This window comes from Hippoglossus stenolepis, chromosome 6 (genome assembly GCF_022539355.2).
Source record: "Hippoglossus stenolepis isolate QCI-W04-F060 chromosome 6, HSTE1.2, whole genome shotgun sequence".
Classification (NCBI taxonomy): Eukaryota; Metazoa; Chordata; class Actinopteri; order Pleuronectiformes; family Pleuronectidae; genus Hippoglossus; species Hippoglossus stenolepis.
The window spans coordinates 2,544,908-2,560,718 of NC_061488.1; the positions used below are offsets into that span (position 1 = coordinate 2,544,908).

Below are 15,811 nucleotides of genomic sequence, written 5' to 3' on the forward strand. Positions count from 1 at the left end.
TTACTTCCCTTTCAGATTTCATTTGTATTAATTAAGGTGATTGTGTTTCTGCCTGAGAACCAAACCGACTGTGTCCTGGTTAGAAGATAGAAGAGGGTGCGGTGTTGACTGTGGACGGTGACGTCTCCTGCTGCCAGACAGGTGGAGTTTAAAAATACTTAGTTCTGCTGTTTCTATACTGGATCTGTAGATAATGAACCAACATGACACTTCCGACTGATTCATAAAACATTACACATTCACAAGTGTTGTAAAAGTTTTTTATTTAATCTGAGTTTTGTAGTTTTGGCCACGTTCAGCCACACACAAACACTTGTGTCAAATTCAGCAATGATATTTAGTTTTATTAGATGCACTAAAACTGACAAAAATGCCTTCTACATTACACTGACCCGTGTGAAAACTAGTTTTATTGCACTTACGGCTGAGTTAATCTGCCAGTTTGCTGAATGAACTGATACAGAATTACCAGTGGAAAATGTTTTCCAATTATTAAATCACAGGAGATTTATTAAAGGTGCAGATTGCGGATTTTTCTTCTTATTTCCATGACAACGGTGCGTAACCAGTGTAGAAAAGAGGAGAAAAGATTTCAGCTAAGAACCTCACTTTTTAAAAACCCCATGTATTCACGGCTAAACGAACAACACGGGGAAAATATTAGACGGCACATGTGAAGAGAGCTCCTCTCAATGTAAGACACGGCGTTAAGGATCCGTCTATGTTCGTCTCCTCCAGCTCACGATCACGAGGTAATCTGACTAACTCCTTTTGGGAAATAAATAAATTCAGGGGTTGCATATTATCAGAATATTTTGAACGTTGAAAAGATGTGCACTTCAAAATGGTACAAAAACACAGACCCATACACACAAAGTGCCCTCATGCGTACAAAAGTTGATGTTTGGCTCTAAAAGCACAACCGGCCCTGAATATGAAGCAGTGGAAGTTTTCTACACTGGAACATACGTGACAACACTTACAGGCAAAACGCGTCATCCCAACCCACCTCCTGCTGCTGCGTCTGTACGAATATAATTCTGTCGACTAAAGCAAACATGCTACAACATACAGCCTCCACGTTCTGCTGTCTTATCCTATTGCAGAACCGTCCCAACCCATTTAAAACCTCCTGGGTGCATAGCAGCAGTGCACGACAAACACTGCAGGGACGTACAGCACGTACACAGAAGCAGTGAAACTCATTTACCGTCCTGTTTCCTTCTCTTACCGCTGCTCAGCTCCCGAACCGAAGCAGCAGCGTGACAGTGGAGGCAGCGAGCACAGAATCTTTCACAGTGTCGAACACACACAGACTCAAATACAGATATTTTGCGAATAAAACTCATGATGCTTTGGAGTCTTTCTTAAGACAGTCAAGAGCAACAGGGCAAAAAACAACAACTTTACAGAACATTAGATTCAGTATGCAGCAGTATTTGACACACACAGGTTTCTTAAACACGTTTCAGCCTCCCACTTAACGAATCCTCTTCAGCTTCTCAACCAAACCTTGGACAAAGCAGGTGATGAAAACAACATTATCACCTTTAAATCCTCCACACGTCTGCTGCAGGTGGAGAGAATATTAAGTCTGTGTATGTGAGCAACATTCCTGCAGCTGGCAACTACAAACCTGTGACAAAACATAATTATCATTCACCAGGACCACGCCCCAACAATAAGTGATTCAAAGGTTTGAATGGAAATCGATATAGGGATGAGGATGAAGGGATGAGGGAAGGAGGATGAAGGGATGAGGGAACGAGGATGAAGGGATGAGGGTGGGCCTTCTACGTTTCTCTTTCTCCAGGGACGGTAAACAAAGGGATGCTGTGACGTGTGAACCAGGTAAATGTTGATGGGTGATTAGAGGTTGTAAGCGTGGCCCTGCTCCTGAACCTAAGTTCACTAGTTAACTAACTCGTTAACTTCATCAGTGTATTTTAAAAACCTTTTTTCTTTTTCTTTGTGTCACCCTGCTGCCCCCCTCCAGCCCTGCCCCCCCCCACCACCCTTTAACACACACCACCAGATCCAGATGAATCATGTCAGTCAATGACCTTCACTTCCTCTAAGCTCTGGAAAGAGGAAAGAGCCTCACACAGTCACACCGAGAAAAACCTTGAGAAGAGCTGTGGCCGCCTGCATGTGGCTCTGCTCCTCCTCCTCCTCTTCCTCCTCTTCCTCCTCTTCCTCTTCCTCTTCCTCCTTCTCCCGTCAGCAGCCCTTTTCCATCTCTGCTCCTTTCTGAGGAGGAGGGACGCCATCTCTCTCCAACACCGCAGGCGACCTGCAGCAAACCAATTTTGACAATTTATACAGCACTTTTCATGTAAACACATGAAACACAAAGTGCTTCACATGAATACAACCTCCACACAAAGTAAACAAACACACACACACACACACACACACACACACACACACACACACACACACAAGAAAGATAATAAATCAATAAAATCCTAAATTCTAATGCGTGAAAGTGAATAAAATCAACTAAAACCTTAAATATTTGCTTTAAAATGCAAATAATCAGAAAATAATCAAGTCAGTGAATCTAAAAAGAAAAACCAAATAATTAAACTGTAACAAAAGGACAAATAAATAAATAAAATTCACTTGAAAGCCAGATTAGAAAGGTCGCTCTTCAGGTTGTGTTTAATGGACTCGAGCAGATTGTGAAAACGTGAATAAACGTGCGATTTCACCGCGTCACTTCTTCAACATGGCGAACTGTAGATCACCTGAGGTGGAGGAAAACATCTCATGACAAAATGTGTACGAAGAGAATGGCCAGGCCGATGTTGAGCAGGATCACCATGCAGATCATGATGGTGTTCGGGGCCTGGAAGAACAAAGAGGTGGTCGTGAGGACGGTGACTTCAGAGAATGGTTGTTGTTGTAATTACTGCAACGGATCATAAAGCTAAGAATCAGATCGTGGATCAGATCATTCTTCTGAGACAAATCTAACTTTTAATACGCGTGGGCTCTGAAGGATGTGGCCCCTGAACTGAGCCTGAACTTTGAGCTAAATGCTATTATTAACATGCTAAAACTATTTACATGCTGTATATATTTATTTTGACCCGCTGGTGGTGCTCGAAGTAAAAGATCATAAAAGTCATTAGGGTTCATCCTCCGGGAACGTCAGAACAAAATTTCCTGACAACTTTCCCAGTATAGTTTAGATAGAAAAGAATTCATGGAAACTGACGTTCCTGAAATAATCTATCACTGGATGTGTATTTACCTCCAGCTCCAAAGACTCTGCAGTCGCCTCATCACACGGGTTGGACACGATGGCCTTCAGTCGATTTTCCACTTTGGCGTCCGCCTTCGGAGCCGGTTTGGCAACGATGGCTTTGGCTTCCACCTGCTTTGGTAGCGCTTTAGGTTCAGGAGTGGGTTCAGGTTTCGGGGACGGAGCTGGGCTGGGTTGCCATTTCGGTACCGGAGCTGGGCTTGGTTGCCGTTTCGGTACCGGAGCTGGGCTGGGTTGCCTTTTCGGTAACTGCTTTGTCTCTGCTTTGCTGGACGGCCTGCTCACCTCCCTGGACTCCACCTTGTTCTCGGAGACGGAGGGCGCTGGCTCGGGGACTGATGGGGCTCTCTCAGGTTTGACCTCTGCAGGTTTGGGCTCGGGGGTGACAGCTTTGGGCGCCTTGGCAGAGGGGCACGGAGCTTCTTCTTCATCGTGAGAGATGAGGCTATTCCTTACTGGGGCCACAGGAGAGGCGTCCGGAGCTTTTGACTCGGACTCAAACTTCTGCAGGGGCTTGATCTCCAGGTCGGAGCCCTGCTCGTTCTTGCTGCTCTGACGGCTGGGGGTACGAGAGGGGCCGCGGCTGCTGGGCCCCCCTCCTGCTTCAGGGGCAGCTGTAGCAGGGTTTGAAGGGGTGGTGGGGCGACTACTGGGCCGGCTGTTGGGTTTACTGCTTCCTTTACTGCCACCACCTTTACTGGTTTTGTCTTCATTCCAGCTGCCTGGACTGAGGAGTTTAGGGTCTTCCTTGCTGATGATGCCCGGGCTGGGGGAGGGCGTGCGGCCTGCAGAAGAGCCAGGCCTGAGGCTGTCCAGTTCATTCATGAGGGGGCTCTCGGGCGGAGTCGGCAGGGGCTCCTCCTCAGCCAGCAGCGGCTCATGCATGACAATGTCTGTGTTCTCGCTGCCCTCCACCACCTCCTGGAACACCCTCTTCTTCAGATACTCAGGACCTGGGTGAGACCAGGGATGTCACCACGTTAGTTTATTCTCATCCATTATTTTAACAATCACTAGCACCTCTGGTTCTAGTTTAAGAAAGAAGATGAGATGAGAACCAAAGCAAACACTTCAACATGATACAGACGTGAGAAGGACATTTACTCAGGGGCTATACTTCAGTAGATTTGTATTTCACTTTCCATTTTATACTACTTTGTACTTCAATTCCTCCAGTTGAAATATTCTACTCTTTGTATGCGGGAATGAAAATAAGTGAGTGAGCTTACATACAAATGTGTGAGTGTTCATGGCAGAGAGAGGACGCAGCAGATATTAAAATGCATCAGGCCTTTCCTACACACACAGCTGTATCTATATATATATCAGTTCCTCACGGTTTATTTTCTGAATTGTGAGGCTGCACCATTGTTTTCCCCAGTGAAACTAAACCAGATGGTGCAGACACATGATGTGTGCCTGTGTTGCTATCTCCTTGGTAAGAGATCTCTCACGGAGCGATGCACAGCAGAACATCATCCATTTGTTGTATTAGTCACAGTTCAGGCAGGAAGCCACTTCGCTGGATGTGTCTGATCCCTGTACGCTCTCCGCTGGGGGAGAAAGCAGGAGGAAAATGCAAGTGGCTCCAAAATGGCTGCTCCTGCTGTTGTGTGTTACCAGAGTCGCAATGAAACTGATATGATCCCTTCTGCCCAATAAGACGTTCCTTTTTTAGACATTCAAATGCGACTAATCTTGTCGTTAGCCTCGGCCGTAAGGATCTACCGGCACAAGCTGGAGGGATGTACAGGGACAGAAATATAAAATCTATGGCATTCGGTGCATGTGCACAAAGGTGCAAAGATTAAAGAAACTGACAAGCTCTCATGTGTGAGAGAGAACTGCTTTGTGTGCTACTGGCAGGAACACGCACAACTGAAACCTATCCTATGAGGTGTGACTGTCCGCGAGGATGGTAAAATCTGAATGTTCAATAACACCAGAGTGCAAATGGCAATGCAGCAAACACCAAACTATTTATATCCACAAATATAAGATCAAGGTGAGGATTTTTGCCTGGATTCATGTCACACAGGAATTTGTTAGATGTAATTATGAACATCCTATTATAAACAAAATGTACAGAATAGGAAGTGCTGTATTATCTTTTTTCAAGGAGGCCAGGATATGAAAAACCCCTAACGTTGGTGTTTTTTTCGTATACTATCCATTTTTCAGAACTCCTCACGTACTAATTCAGGTTTCCACTGACCTGGTTGGTAGAAGGAGGGGGACAGCTCCTTGGCGACCAGCCGGGCGATGCTGGACTCACTGTTGGACGCATTAGACGACTGCTCAGCTCCGTCCGACTTGGCCTTGGCGTGGGTCGTCCTGCAGGGGGGGACAGAAGCAACACAATTCACAATTCATTGCAAGCATCAGCGGCAACTGATTCCTGCATGAAAATAGCATTTGTGTAAGTATCTTGCTCTGCACATATGTACGTAGTTGGTTAACTCACCTGCCACTGGACCATATTACCCAAACCAGTGCAGTTTCAGTCCACATCATTCCTTCCAGACTCATATGAGGTCACAGTGACCTTGACCCAATTTGACCTCTGACCACTTTTTTATCTGAGGCATTCTTTATATAACACGTTCCTGAAGAGCTTTGTGAGGTCACAGCGACCTTGACCATTGACCTTCAAAAACAAATCAGTTCATCCTCGAGTCTAACGTTTGTACCAAATTTGAGGAAATTCCCTCTATGTTTCCGTGAGCTTCTTGTTTTCTGATGCAAATGTGTTTGTAAAATCAAAGTGAATTTGTGAGTTCAACTGAACATTTGTGCAAAACATGGAACTGACGAACAACTTGAAAACAAAGTTAAGCATCAGAGGAGAACTAGAGGGATCAAACCACGTCAGCAGGATTCATCCTCTAGGGTCCATGTGTTTCAACAACGTGTAGATCCATCCCATAGCTGTTGAGATATTTCAGTCTGGACCAAAGTGGTCGACCCGTTGACTGAAAATCCTGGCAGCTGCGAAGCTGCTGTAAATTGTCCCACATTAACTGGGAGAATTACTGATTGTGATTACTCTGAGGATCCTTCTCATGCTGTAACTTTACCCTGAGCTGGAAATAGTCTCCCAGTCCACTTGACGACTCAGCGGGGAAGTTGCTTCCCACTGGAACAATTAGAGGCTCCTGGGGTTTCCTGTTTGATCGATGAGCTCCACCTGTCCACAGGCTGCAGCTCCTCCTCACAACCTCACACGTTAGAACTGAAACACTCATTTCACTCGGCAGCTGCTGTTTAGCAACAAGCTTTTTGATGCAACTTCCGAGAAACTGTGTAAAACTTGTTAGACATTTATCCTTATGGGGGTGAGGATCTCAATCACTCCCTATTTGCTCACCTTGACCTTAACCAGTACAACTAATGCAATGTTTTAACCAAAAGTAGATGTTTTAAAATGTAGTTATGAATATAAATGTTTCTCAAAGATGGTTTCTGTCATTTCAGGTCGTTCTTATCTCACTGATGTTTGTTCAAGTCTTCAAGGTTCTGATGAGTTTGGTTTTAATTAGTTGTTTTATGATAAGGTCATAAGATCCTGGTTATCGTCACTTTAAGATTACAGAGCACAGCGTCATTGGGAACACGTCGCTCTGAACTACACTGGCTCCCCATCCAGTTCAGAATTCACTTAAAGATTTGATTAATCACTTTGGAATCAACACAGGATCTGTCTCCGCTTTATGTTTCAGCCCTTTGAACGCCTCACTCTGCTCCGACACCCTGAAATCAGAGAATCTGATGTTGATAAAAGTCACGATCCGGGTTTAAAACAAAGGGGGATCATGTTTTTATGGTTTCAGCTCCGACACTGTGGAACAACATCAGATCAGTGCCTCAGTTTAAAAGGTCGTTAAAAACTCACCTGATATTTTTATTGTTTTTAATTATTTTAATGCTTTTACATTTTTTTTTTGATTGTTTTACCTGTTTTGTTTTATCACATTACTGATCCGGCTTTTCTATGATGTGCTAACTTTGCACGTTTACTTTATTTTTTTAAGCAGCTCGTAGCTCTGTAACTGTTTTGAAAGGCGACAAATAAAGTGTTTAATATTATTATTACTATTATTATTGTGGGAAGTATAACGAGGTAGAATAACTGTCGGGGTAGAAAAAAAAAAGGATTCAACCAAAACATTTTCCGTCCCTTTACATTGTACAACTGCTGCGGTCTGTGTTCGTCCTCCAGAGTTTCCCTGCAACCAAACATGACATTTGACACTGTGACCTAAATACCCCTTGTGCTTTTAGGGTCGCCTGTTGGAGATGCCTGTTGCACATGAGCTGCAGAAAGAGACTCGGTCCCGTCTTCACCACCCACAGCTTGTATGAGATCACAGAATAATCTATAGCATAAATCTTTATGTAACGTATATCCTGGGCAATAAAAGCCTTTCTTCTCGCACGTCCTACTGTCCTGCTGGTTTGTCACCATCTGTTTATCGTCACGCTGCAGTTGTCCTGGAGGCCGCTGATGGCAAGAGATATTCTGTCATTCTGGCATGTGCCACTGGATCTGTGTGGAAGGTCCTGTTCCAATGTGTGTGTGTGTGTGTGTGTGTGTGTGTGTGTGTATGTGTGTGTGTGTGTGTGTGAAGGACAGAGGGAGAGTGACAGAGTGAATTGGTCCCTAAGAATAAATAAAGAATAAATCAATTCACGATTACTACATGTAAGTAGTTGTCAGCTATTCCCAAGAAGTAGTCAATTAATCTCTGGAGGCGGATTCTTTCCCACCAATGTCAATGTGCGTGAGAGCGATAGGACGTTAGCAGGTCTGTGATTGGACGTTTAGAGAGTTCTCTGATTGTCGTTTGCCTTCGTTGTTGGTGCTTCTCCTCGCTCACTCTGCTGCTGCCAGCATGAGGAGCTCCAGACGGTCATGCACAGCGCAGGTATTGATGTTGTACGTACACATGTTGCAGCTGAGATGTTTTATCTGCTCTGGTAAAGTATTTACACACCAGTGATTTTGGTCGAGCATCTGAATCTGGTCGTTTCTTTCCAGCTCCTGCTGCAGGTCTGCTGCTTCGGCAGCCACACTGCAGTGATAAGCTGCCGTCAGACATGCACTGAACTCCAGATAATCTCCCGACATTATCCTGAGGGACTGTCTGTGAGAACGCAAATGTCGACTCTCTGTAATTTCTCAGGAGTTTCTCCAACCAGTCCCCAAGAAAATACATCGGCTGATGTCCAAATGAGTCCATGAAAAACAAAAACTAAAAGTATCTCAGGAGGAAAAAAATGTTCATGTGTAAAAAAATGCAAAACTCCTCAGAAAGTCGGAGCCCGATCGTGCGGACATTCTCCGGACACGGCTTTGAAATCACGCCGCCCTAAACTTGACTTAGCTGCCCGTGTGAAGTGGTTTTGTTGGTCGGGGAAAACCATATTAGCTGCTAAGTGCAACATTGTCAAGAGGTCACACAAGGAACAGCTTCAGAGATCTCATCTAATTACTCACCGGCTATTTTCTCCTCCCTGACTTTATTACTCATTAAACAAGTAACTTATAAAAACAGGCAGCATAGTCCCACGCTGAGGTCAGACCCGAGCCGTGTTTACAAATGTTACGAGCGGCACAAAGCACTGGAATCAGCAGAACAGTGTGTAATCCAAGCTGCACAACTAAAGCTAGGTGTGGTACATATATACACTAACCCTTTATACCCAGGCACTTGCTTATGAGCTGTGTCATATTTATATCCGTGGAACCATTTGACACCACTGCTGACACAAGGTGGTCTCAGATCTGTGATCTCTAACTGTCAAGAAGAGGAGCTGCAGTTTACAGTCGCTGACAAACGCTGTCTACAAACAGTCCACGCTGCAGATTTGTGTTGTTTAGGCAGAGTTGTGCGACTCTGGGGCGAGTTTTTGATTTGCTTCAACTGGACAAATGTGAGAGAAACATTAGAAGAGCCAGTGTGAGTTAGTGTAAGCAAACAGTCTGTGTGTGTCTGTGACTAGGCAGGAAAGATGGAGGCTGGAGAGGAGGGGGAGGATAATCAGCTGTTGCATTCCCCTGTGATTGTGATACAGCAGGAGTGTGCGTGTCCATATTTAGTCAGGGCTCCTCTGTGACCGCAGGGCCCCTGTGTGTGCGTCATTTACACCCCGTCTTGCCACACAGGTCCTGCTCCAGACGCGCGGCTGCCAGCCCACGCAACAGAACAATGTCCACAGAGCGTCCGAACGCAGACGTTTAACTCACTGCACTCGAAGAGGCCGGGTCTGGCTTCCCATGCAGTGCACAGGTTGTATTTTTAACTGTCCGCGCCTTCGCCAAAGGATCATAGAGCGAAGCAGTCGCTGCCAGGAACAGATGTGTCATGTCTCCACTGCTTATACGACACAGGACTTTAGTTTAATATTCATGTTACACTGCGGAGTAGTTTTCATCATGGAAACGTGAGAAGTATTCAGATGCAGGACTTCAGGGAAAGTACAAATATAGCAGCTTCCAGACATACACTGAACTCCGGATAATCTCCTGACGTCCTCCAGAGTTTCTCCGGCCAGTTCCATTCAGCTGAAGTGAGAACGCAGCAGGTCCTCCGCAGGATTCATAACTTCGTTTCTAACACACGACAGACGCGTGCTGTAAACAGAAACAAGTGATCTCCGCAGCAGAATGAATACGTTACGTCCTGGTTCTGTCTGCTGCACCCCCCCCCCTCAACTGAGTCCTGCAGATTCCCGGCTGCTTTTGTGAACGAGCTGAGCAGAAAACCCCTTCGCTCTGTTGCACACGTGTAAAAGACAAACTGCGGAGAAGGTCCGGACCCAATTCTGTGAACATTCTCCGGAGTTCATGTCTGAAAACGATTCATGAGAATGTAAAAATACTACAAGTAGAAGACCCTCGTTCAAACTCCCACTTGAAGAATCACAAGTTAAAGTTCTCTCTCTGCAGAAAGTGACTCCAGGCTGTTGTGTTAACTACTTTATTTATAGTTTGGTAGTTTAGTCCAGAGGTCAGGCTGCGCTAAAGGGTCTAAAGATACATGAAAAAAGGGATTTCAGACGTTTCTCTGACGGAACCTCTGGGTGTTTTGTGATATTCTGGATCATAATTTCATAAACACACCAAGTGTTTGCTTCCATTCTGCTGGTCCAGGCGCCTGAAGATGTGCTGTGAGCGTGAAGCACTGACACGATGCACACTGGCCCATTACTGCTTATCCTCACAGCACAATATTTAGATTTGGATCTGCTGGGACAGGGGTCTGCGCTCCGTCAGAACAAGTCTGTAAACACTGAGCTTATTTCAGGTGCTGAAGACGACTGTGGACAAAAACACTACGTCCTTGTACGGTCACAGACAAACTCAAGTTCACGTGTGTACGGCCCCATTTTTCTTTTGTGTCATTTGTATTTTTGTGTCTGGATTGATTTGTCTCGTTGACCTCAGGGTTGTTCTGCTCGCTAGTGAGGTTTTGTCTTACAGTGTCTCCAGTGCTGTACATTCCCAGTTCAGGAATAGAGGATTAATTATTATATATATATATATGTTATATCCGATATAGAGACTCATGACGGGCTCTGGGTGTCCAGCGTGTGATAGGAAATTCCTGTGGTCACTTTAGCCTGTGTGCTCATTATTTCTTATCTATAATAATAATATATAATAATATACGTATAGGTCAGTGGGCGGCTCAGAATAAATGAAGTGTCTGGTTTTATTTTTTGTCTCGTTTACTTTCTCTGTTCACGGAACTCAGACACTCTTTTAAATCTCATCTCCAAACCTTCGTCTGTTTGAAAAGCTTAGAAAAGTTTGATTTGTCATTTTAAGAGCTTTATCTTTTATTAACGTCCCTTTAATCAACTGCCTTGTCAGGTTTATTTTATTTTTAACGTTTTGTGTTTTGAAAAAGAATCACAATTTGAGAAGCTGGTTAACATTATATTTATCATTTGTTTCCTCGGACTCTTCTTACCTGGAAGCGGCGATCTCGGCCTTCTGCTTGCCGATGGCCGCCGCCCTCTGAGCTCCCTCCACCGCTCGCTCCACCTTCTGCTTGATCTTGGTTCCCTTCAGCTGGATCACCCTCTTCTTCATGGCTTTCACCAGCAGGTTGTTCATGTACTTGCCCTCCTCCTTCCCTCCCTCTGCGAAGGTGGTGCTTCCGTAGCCGTGTCTCTGGTTGTTCATCCACTCGCCCTCATACTTCAGGCCGCTGGACCTTTCGCTTATTCCGTATCCTGAGCGCTTGTCGTTCTTCCACTCGCCCATGTAGACCTCTGTGGTGGTGGCGTCGATGTCGGCCTCCACGGGGGGGAAATCCTCGGCCCCGGCCAGGCTCTCGTCCCCGATGCTGATGGTGGAGTTGGTGTCGCTGGCGTTGGAGCTCAGAGCGGATTCTGTCCTCAGGAAGCTGAGCTTGCTCTTCTGGCTGGATAGCGAGGTGCTGGAGTCGGACTTCCTCAGCTTGCCCAGCAGGGAGCCCCTGCGAAACAGGCCCTTCTTCTTGGGTTTCATCGCCTCTGGGTCCACCTGGAGAGTGAGGGCGAAGCCTCCGCGGGATGGTCCCAGGTAGGTCGGGGTGGTGACCTCCTCACCTGAGGCATTGGTGGTGGTGATGAGGGGGATGTCTTGTTGCAGGACGGTGCCGTTGCTGTGTTCGCTGCGAAGGGAGGTCAGGGAGGTACGAAGCGGGGAGCGGACAACTGCCGCCATTCCATAGGGGACGCTCTGACGAACACCGTAGCCGTGCCGCATCCCACCGGTGAACTGACCCTGGAAAGTACCTGCAAACATCAGAGAACAGGGAGTTTTTATTATTTAGAATTAAAATAGAACTTTGGCACTGAACTGGTTTGAATCCTACTTAAAGGACAGGGATTATTCACCTGAGCAGACAAATACAATCATATGGGATTCCTCAAGGCTCTATACTGGGGCCTCTTCCGTTCAACATGCTCCCACTTCCACAGATAATGGAAAACAACTAAATATGTTACCACAGTTTTGCAGATGACACAAAAAAGTAAATGACCAGGGAACTTTAATCCGATACAAGCATTGAACAAATCAAAGATTTTATGAGTCAGGAATTTCTTTGGTTAAACAAAGTAATTGTTTTTGGAGGCAGAGAAGTTCGATTAAAAGTCGGCTTGAATCTGTTAAATTAAAAACCACGAGCCAGACATCTTGGTGTAGCCCTAGACTCAAACCTTCTTAAGTCATCTTATTACAACCTTAAGAACATATCGAGGTTTAAAGGACTTATTTCTCAGCAGGATTTGGTGAATCCTGTCCGTGCATGGTGTGTTCACAGGTCTCTCTAAAGAAACGATCTCCAGCTCTGAGATCTTTACACTCCTACTCTTGGTTTGTAAAGCACAGAATGGTTTAGGGCCCAAATCTATTTCTGCTCTGCTGCTACGTTATGTTCCAGACCCCTCAGGTCGCCTGGAACAGGTCGGCCTTCTGTCCCCAGAGTCAAAACTAAACATGGAGAAGCAGCGTTCAGTTTCTACGCTCCACATACGAGAACTGATACTTTCACATTCTGCCTCCAGCGTCATCATCTAGTCAAAAATGAGTCCAATACTTTGTAACCCACAAAAATAAAGACAATCTCAACTTTTGCGTTTCAGCGTTAATTAGCATTGTCGTTGCCCGAGCCTGTTTCGTGTCTCTGTTTTAACTTGTTGACACTATGGAGAGAAAATACTTCCCTCTATATAAAACTGCTCCAGTGTTTATTCGTGCCGAAGTGTCGTGCGGGAATCTTTGGTGTGAAAAGGCTCCGTCAGTCAAGCACTCGCTGACAAGTCATGTCTGGGTTTGGGCTCATGCTAAAATTGACATGCGTGTGGATTAAAGTGAACGCGAGGCCTCAGCCCGTGAGGCCAGGAGGGCATGAGGGCTTGTGGGCTATTATTACATCCTGACATCTGGTGCTATCACATCCCCCCCCCCCCACTGCAGCGTCCAGCCCGGTGGGCTTCAGGCTGATGAGTCAGCTGGTAACGAGGGAAACGACTGCTAACCCTGACCATCGATTTTATACAGGTCCGACGTTGTTCATTTCACCTGCACGTTAACATTCAGGAACGTGGAGGCGTTCAGGAAACACCAGAAGCTTCCAGAGAGATTTAAGGACGGAAACATGGAATTTGAGATAAGAATTTGAGATAATAATTCCAGGACAATGTTAATATTGAGTAATATAGTTCATCAATATGATATTATTTCTATTTTATTGCATTTATTTGAAAACTAAAGTAACTTTGCAGATTTGGGTTATAGATAAAATACAGTTTATAAATTTTTACAGATTAAAATGAGAAATAAAGTAGTTAACGGCGGCTTTACTTACACTAACATGACAGGGTTGTGTTAAAATATTTAAGTATAGTTACAGATTTGAACACAAGCCTGTCATGTAGTGTCACTTATTGGAATATATAACATTATCATATAAACCAATAAGATGATATATGATGTCATAACACAAAGAGGTGGCATTCTGCTTTATAATGAGAACAATTTCCTTTTCAAACTTTAAGAATTTTTGCAAGAAAAAACATCTGAGTACTTGTTCCACCTCTGTTACTGATGGAGTACTTGAACCAAACGGAAACGTTCCTGTGGGGTTTGGATTTCCGACGAGCTCGGAGCAGCTCTTGACTGACAGCAGCAGAGTGATATTTTCTTCTGGTTGCACAGACGTTATGAACCTTGAGGATCTTCTTCGCTCGTTTGTTTTCATGTCATCTGCAATGAACTTAGTTCTCTGCACCATAATGGACGACGCAGATTAGCTTGATGTGTTTTACTGGATCAAACGACCACAACAAGTAATTTAGAAGTGGAAAGTAAAGTATTTCACTTCTGTACTCAAGTGCAATTTCAAGGTACTTTTACTTTACTACATTACAGCAGGAGAAAAGTAGTTGTTTCTCCACCAAGTTAATTATATAACTTCAGATTTATAATTCAAAATATAACCAGCAGTGTTTAAAGCAGGGGCGGCACCAGGGGGGGGCACTGACCCAGCTGAAATCTGATTGGTCCCTGAAGTCCCCCTGTCCTCTCAGAAGAAAATAAACGATTCACTTATACGAACAATTAATAAGCTTTAAACTCTACGCTTTTTTTCAAAGAACACAATGTGCTTGAACGTGGAAACATTTTCAAAGTATATTTAAAGATGTGTGGTTCTGCTCAAAGCTAACGAGCTAACGAGGAATGTGCCATCTTCCTGAATCAGGTTTCATGCAGGGAAGTGTTGGCCCCTCTGTGTAAATCGTGGCCCTTGTATGGCCCCTGAAAAATCATGGTTCCACCAAAGTAGTTAGAATGAAACATAGATCATAAATAATAATACTTGTACACGTCTTTATTTATGTGGCTCCTTTAAAAACACACTAACAAGGTGCGTTACAAGTTAAACATATAAATAAAGTCGGCTATTTATAGGTCAAACTTCCAGATGAATACATCAATGCTCACTCTGCATACTTGTGCTACTTGTATAAGTATATATATATTTTTAGGTCAAAGATCAACAGGCTACTTCTTCTCAACTTTCAAAGTCTCCCCCTGTGGCTCTTACCTCCATCAGCATATGTTTCTGTTCCGTATCCATCCTGAAGTCCGTTATTCCACGTCCCCTCGTACTTGGCCCCGCTGCCCACACTGAGCCTGACGCCATATCTCCCCTTGAAGCCATGAGTCCATTCCCCTTTGTAAATCCAGTGTCCTTTGGATTCCACTCCCAGACCGTGACGCTTCCCCTGCGACCAGTAGCCCTCGTAGGTGTTCCCGCTGGGCCAGGTGTAGATCCCCACCACCTCGAAGCCGTAGTTCCAGGAGCCGGAGAACTCCCCCTGGCCCTTGGGTCCGGTGCAGATGCCGTGGCCGTGGGCCTTGCCCCCCTCCCAGCCTCCGCAGTAAGCTCCACCGTCGTCGAACTCGAAGCGACCCCCGCTCATGCCTCCGCCGCTGCGCAATTACGCACGGGTCAGAAAGTGAAGCTGTGTAACCTGGATGAAGGCTGGAGCTCCGTCACTGTGACTTCACCTCCACCTGACATGAACACGGACCGGAGGTGTCCTCAGGGCTCGGTCTGTCCCGGTGTCTTCCTCTGGACTTGGTTTGTGTCCATGAAGGACGCACTTTACTTTGATCCAGATTCTTCCAGCGTCGGATTCTTCATGAACGGTCGACTCTACACACTCTTAGTTTCTAGAATAAATTAAACATCTGGAGCCAATTACTTGTTGTTACGATCAAATGGAATTGTGTCTGTATGAGTCTGGATGAGGAGCCGGAGATCTTACATGGCCACAGAGAAACAGCCCCTCTCTCTCCCCCTGTCCTGTCCCTGCTGCCACCAGCTATCTCCTGACAGTCGCTGCTGTTGGAAATATTTCAGCAGACCTAACAAGGCTAACCCTCCCCCCCCCACACCCCCCCTCACCAAACACACACACACACACACTTCCAAAAATACAACCCAATCCTTAACTCTGCTGCTGTAAGGAACCCTG

The 15,811-nt window shown here is 45.3% G+C and overlaps 1 protein-coding gene across 1 annotated transcript; it reads right to left on the bottom strand.

The window, feature by feature from the left end:
* Nucleotides 1-246: 246 nt before the first annotated feature.
* On the bottom strand, nt 247-15,683 carry jph2 (junctophilin 2). The gene is made up of 6 exons (XM_035160120.2): nt 14,875-15,683; nt 11,248-12,058; nt 5,487-5,605; nt 3,260-4,224; nt 2,751-2,851; nt 247-2,293 (listed from the first exon to the last, which is right to left on the bottom strand). The coding sequence occupies exons 1-5, from the start codon at nt 15,251-15,253 to the stop codon at nt 2,771-2,773; spliced, it is 2,355 nt and encodes a 784-aa protein (XP_035016011.2). The 5' UTR covers nt 15,254-15,683; the 3' UTR covers nt 247-2,293; nt 2,751-2,770.
* Nucleotides 15,684-15,811: the final 128 nt, after the last annotated feature.

Coding starts and splice junctions, on each gene's coding strand:
- jph2 (XM_035160120.2), bottom strand. CDS start 15,253: ATGAGCGGGGGTCGCTTCGAGTTCGACGACGGTGGAGCTTACTGCGGA. Junction 5,606..11,247: donor GCCGAGATCGCCGCTTCCAG/GTAAGAAGAGTC, acceptor CCCCCCCTGCAG/GACGACCCACGCCAAGGCCA. Junction 2,852..3,259: donor CAGAGTCTTTGGAGCTGGAG/GTAAATACACAT, acceptor TTGTTCTTCCAG/GCCCCGAACACCATCATGAT.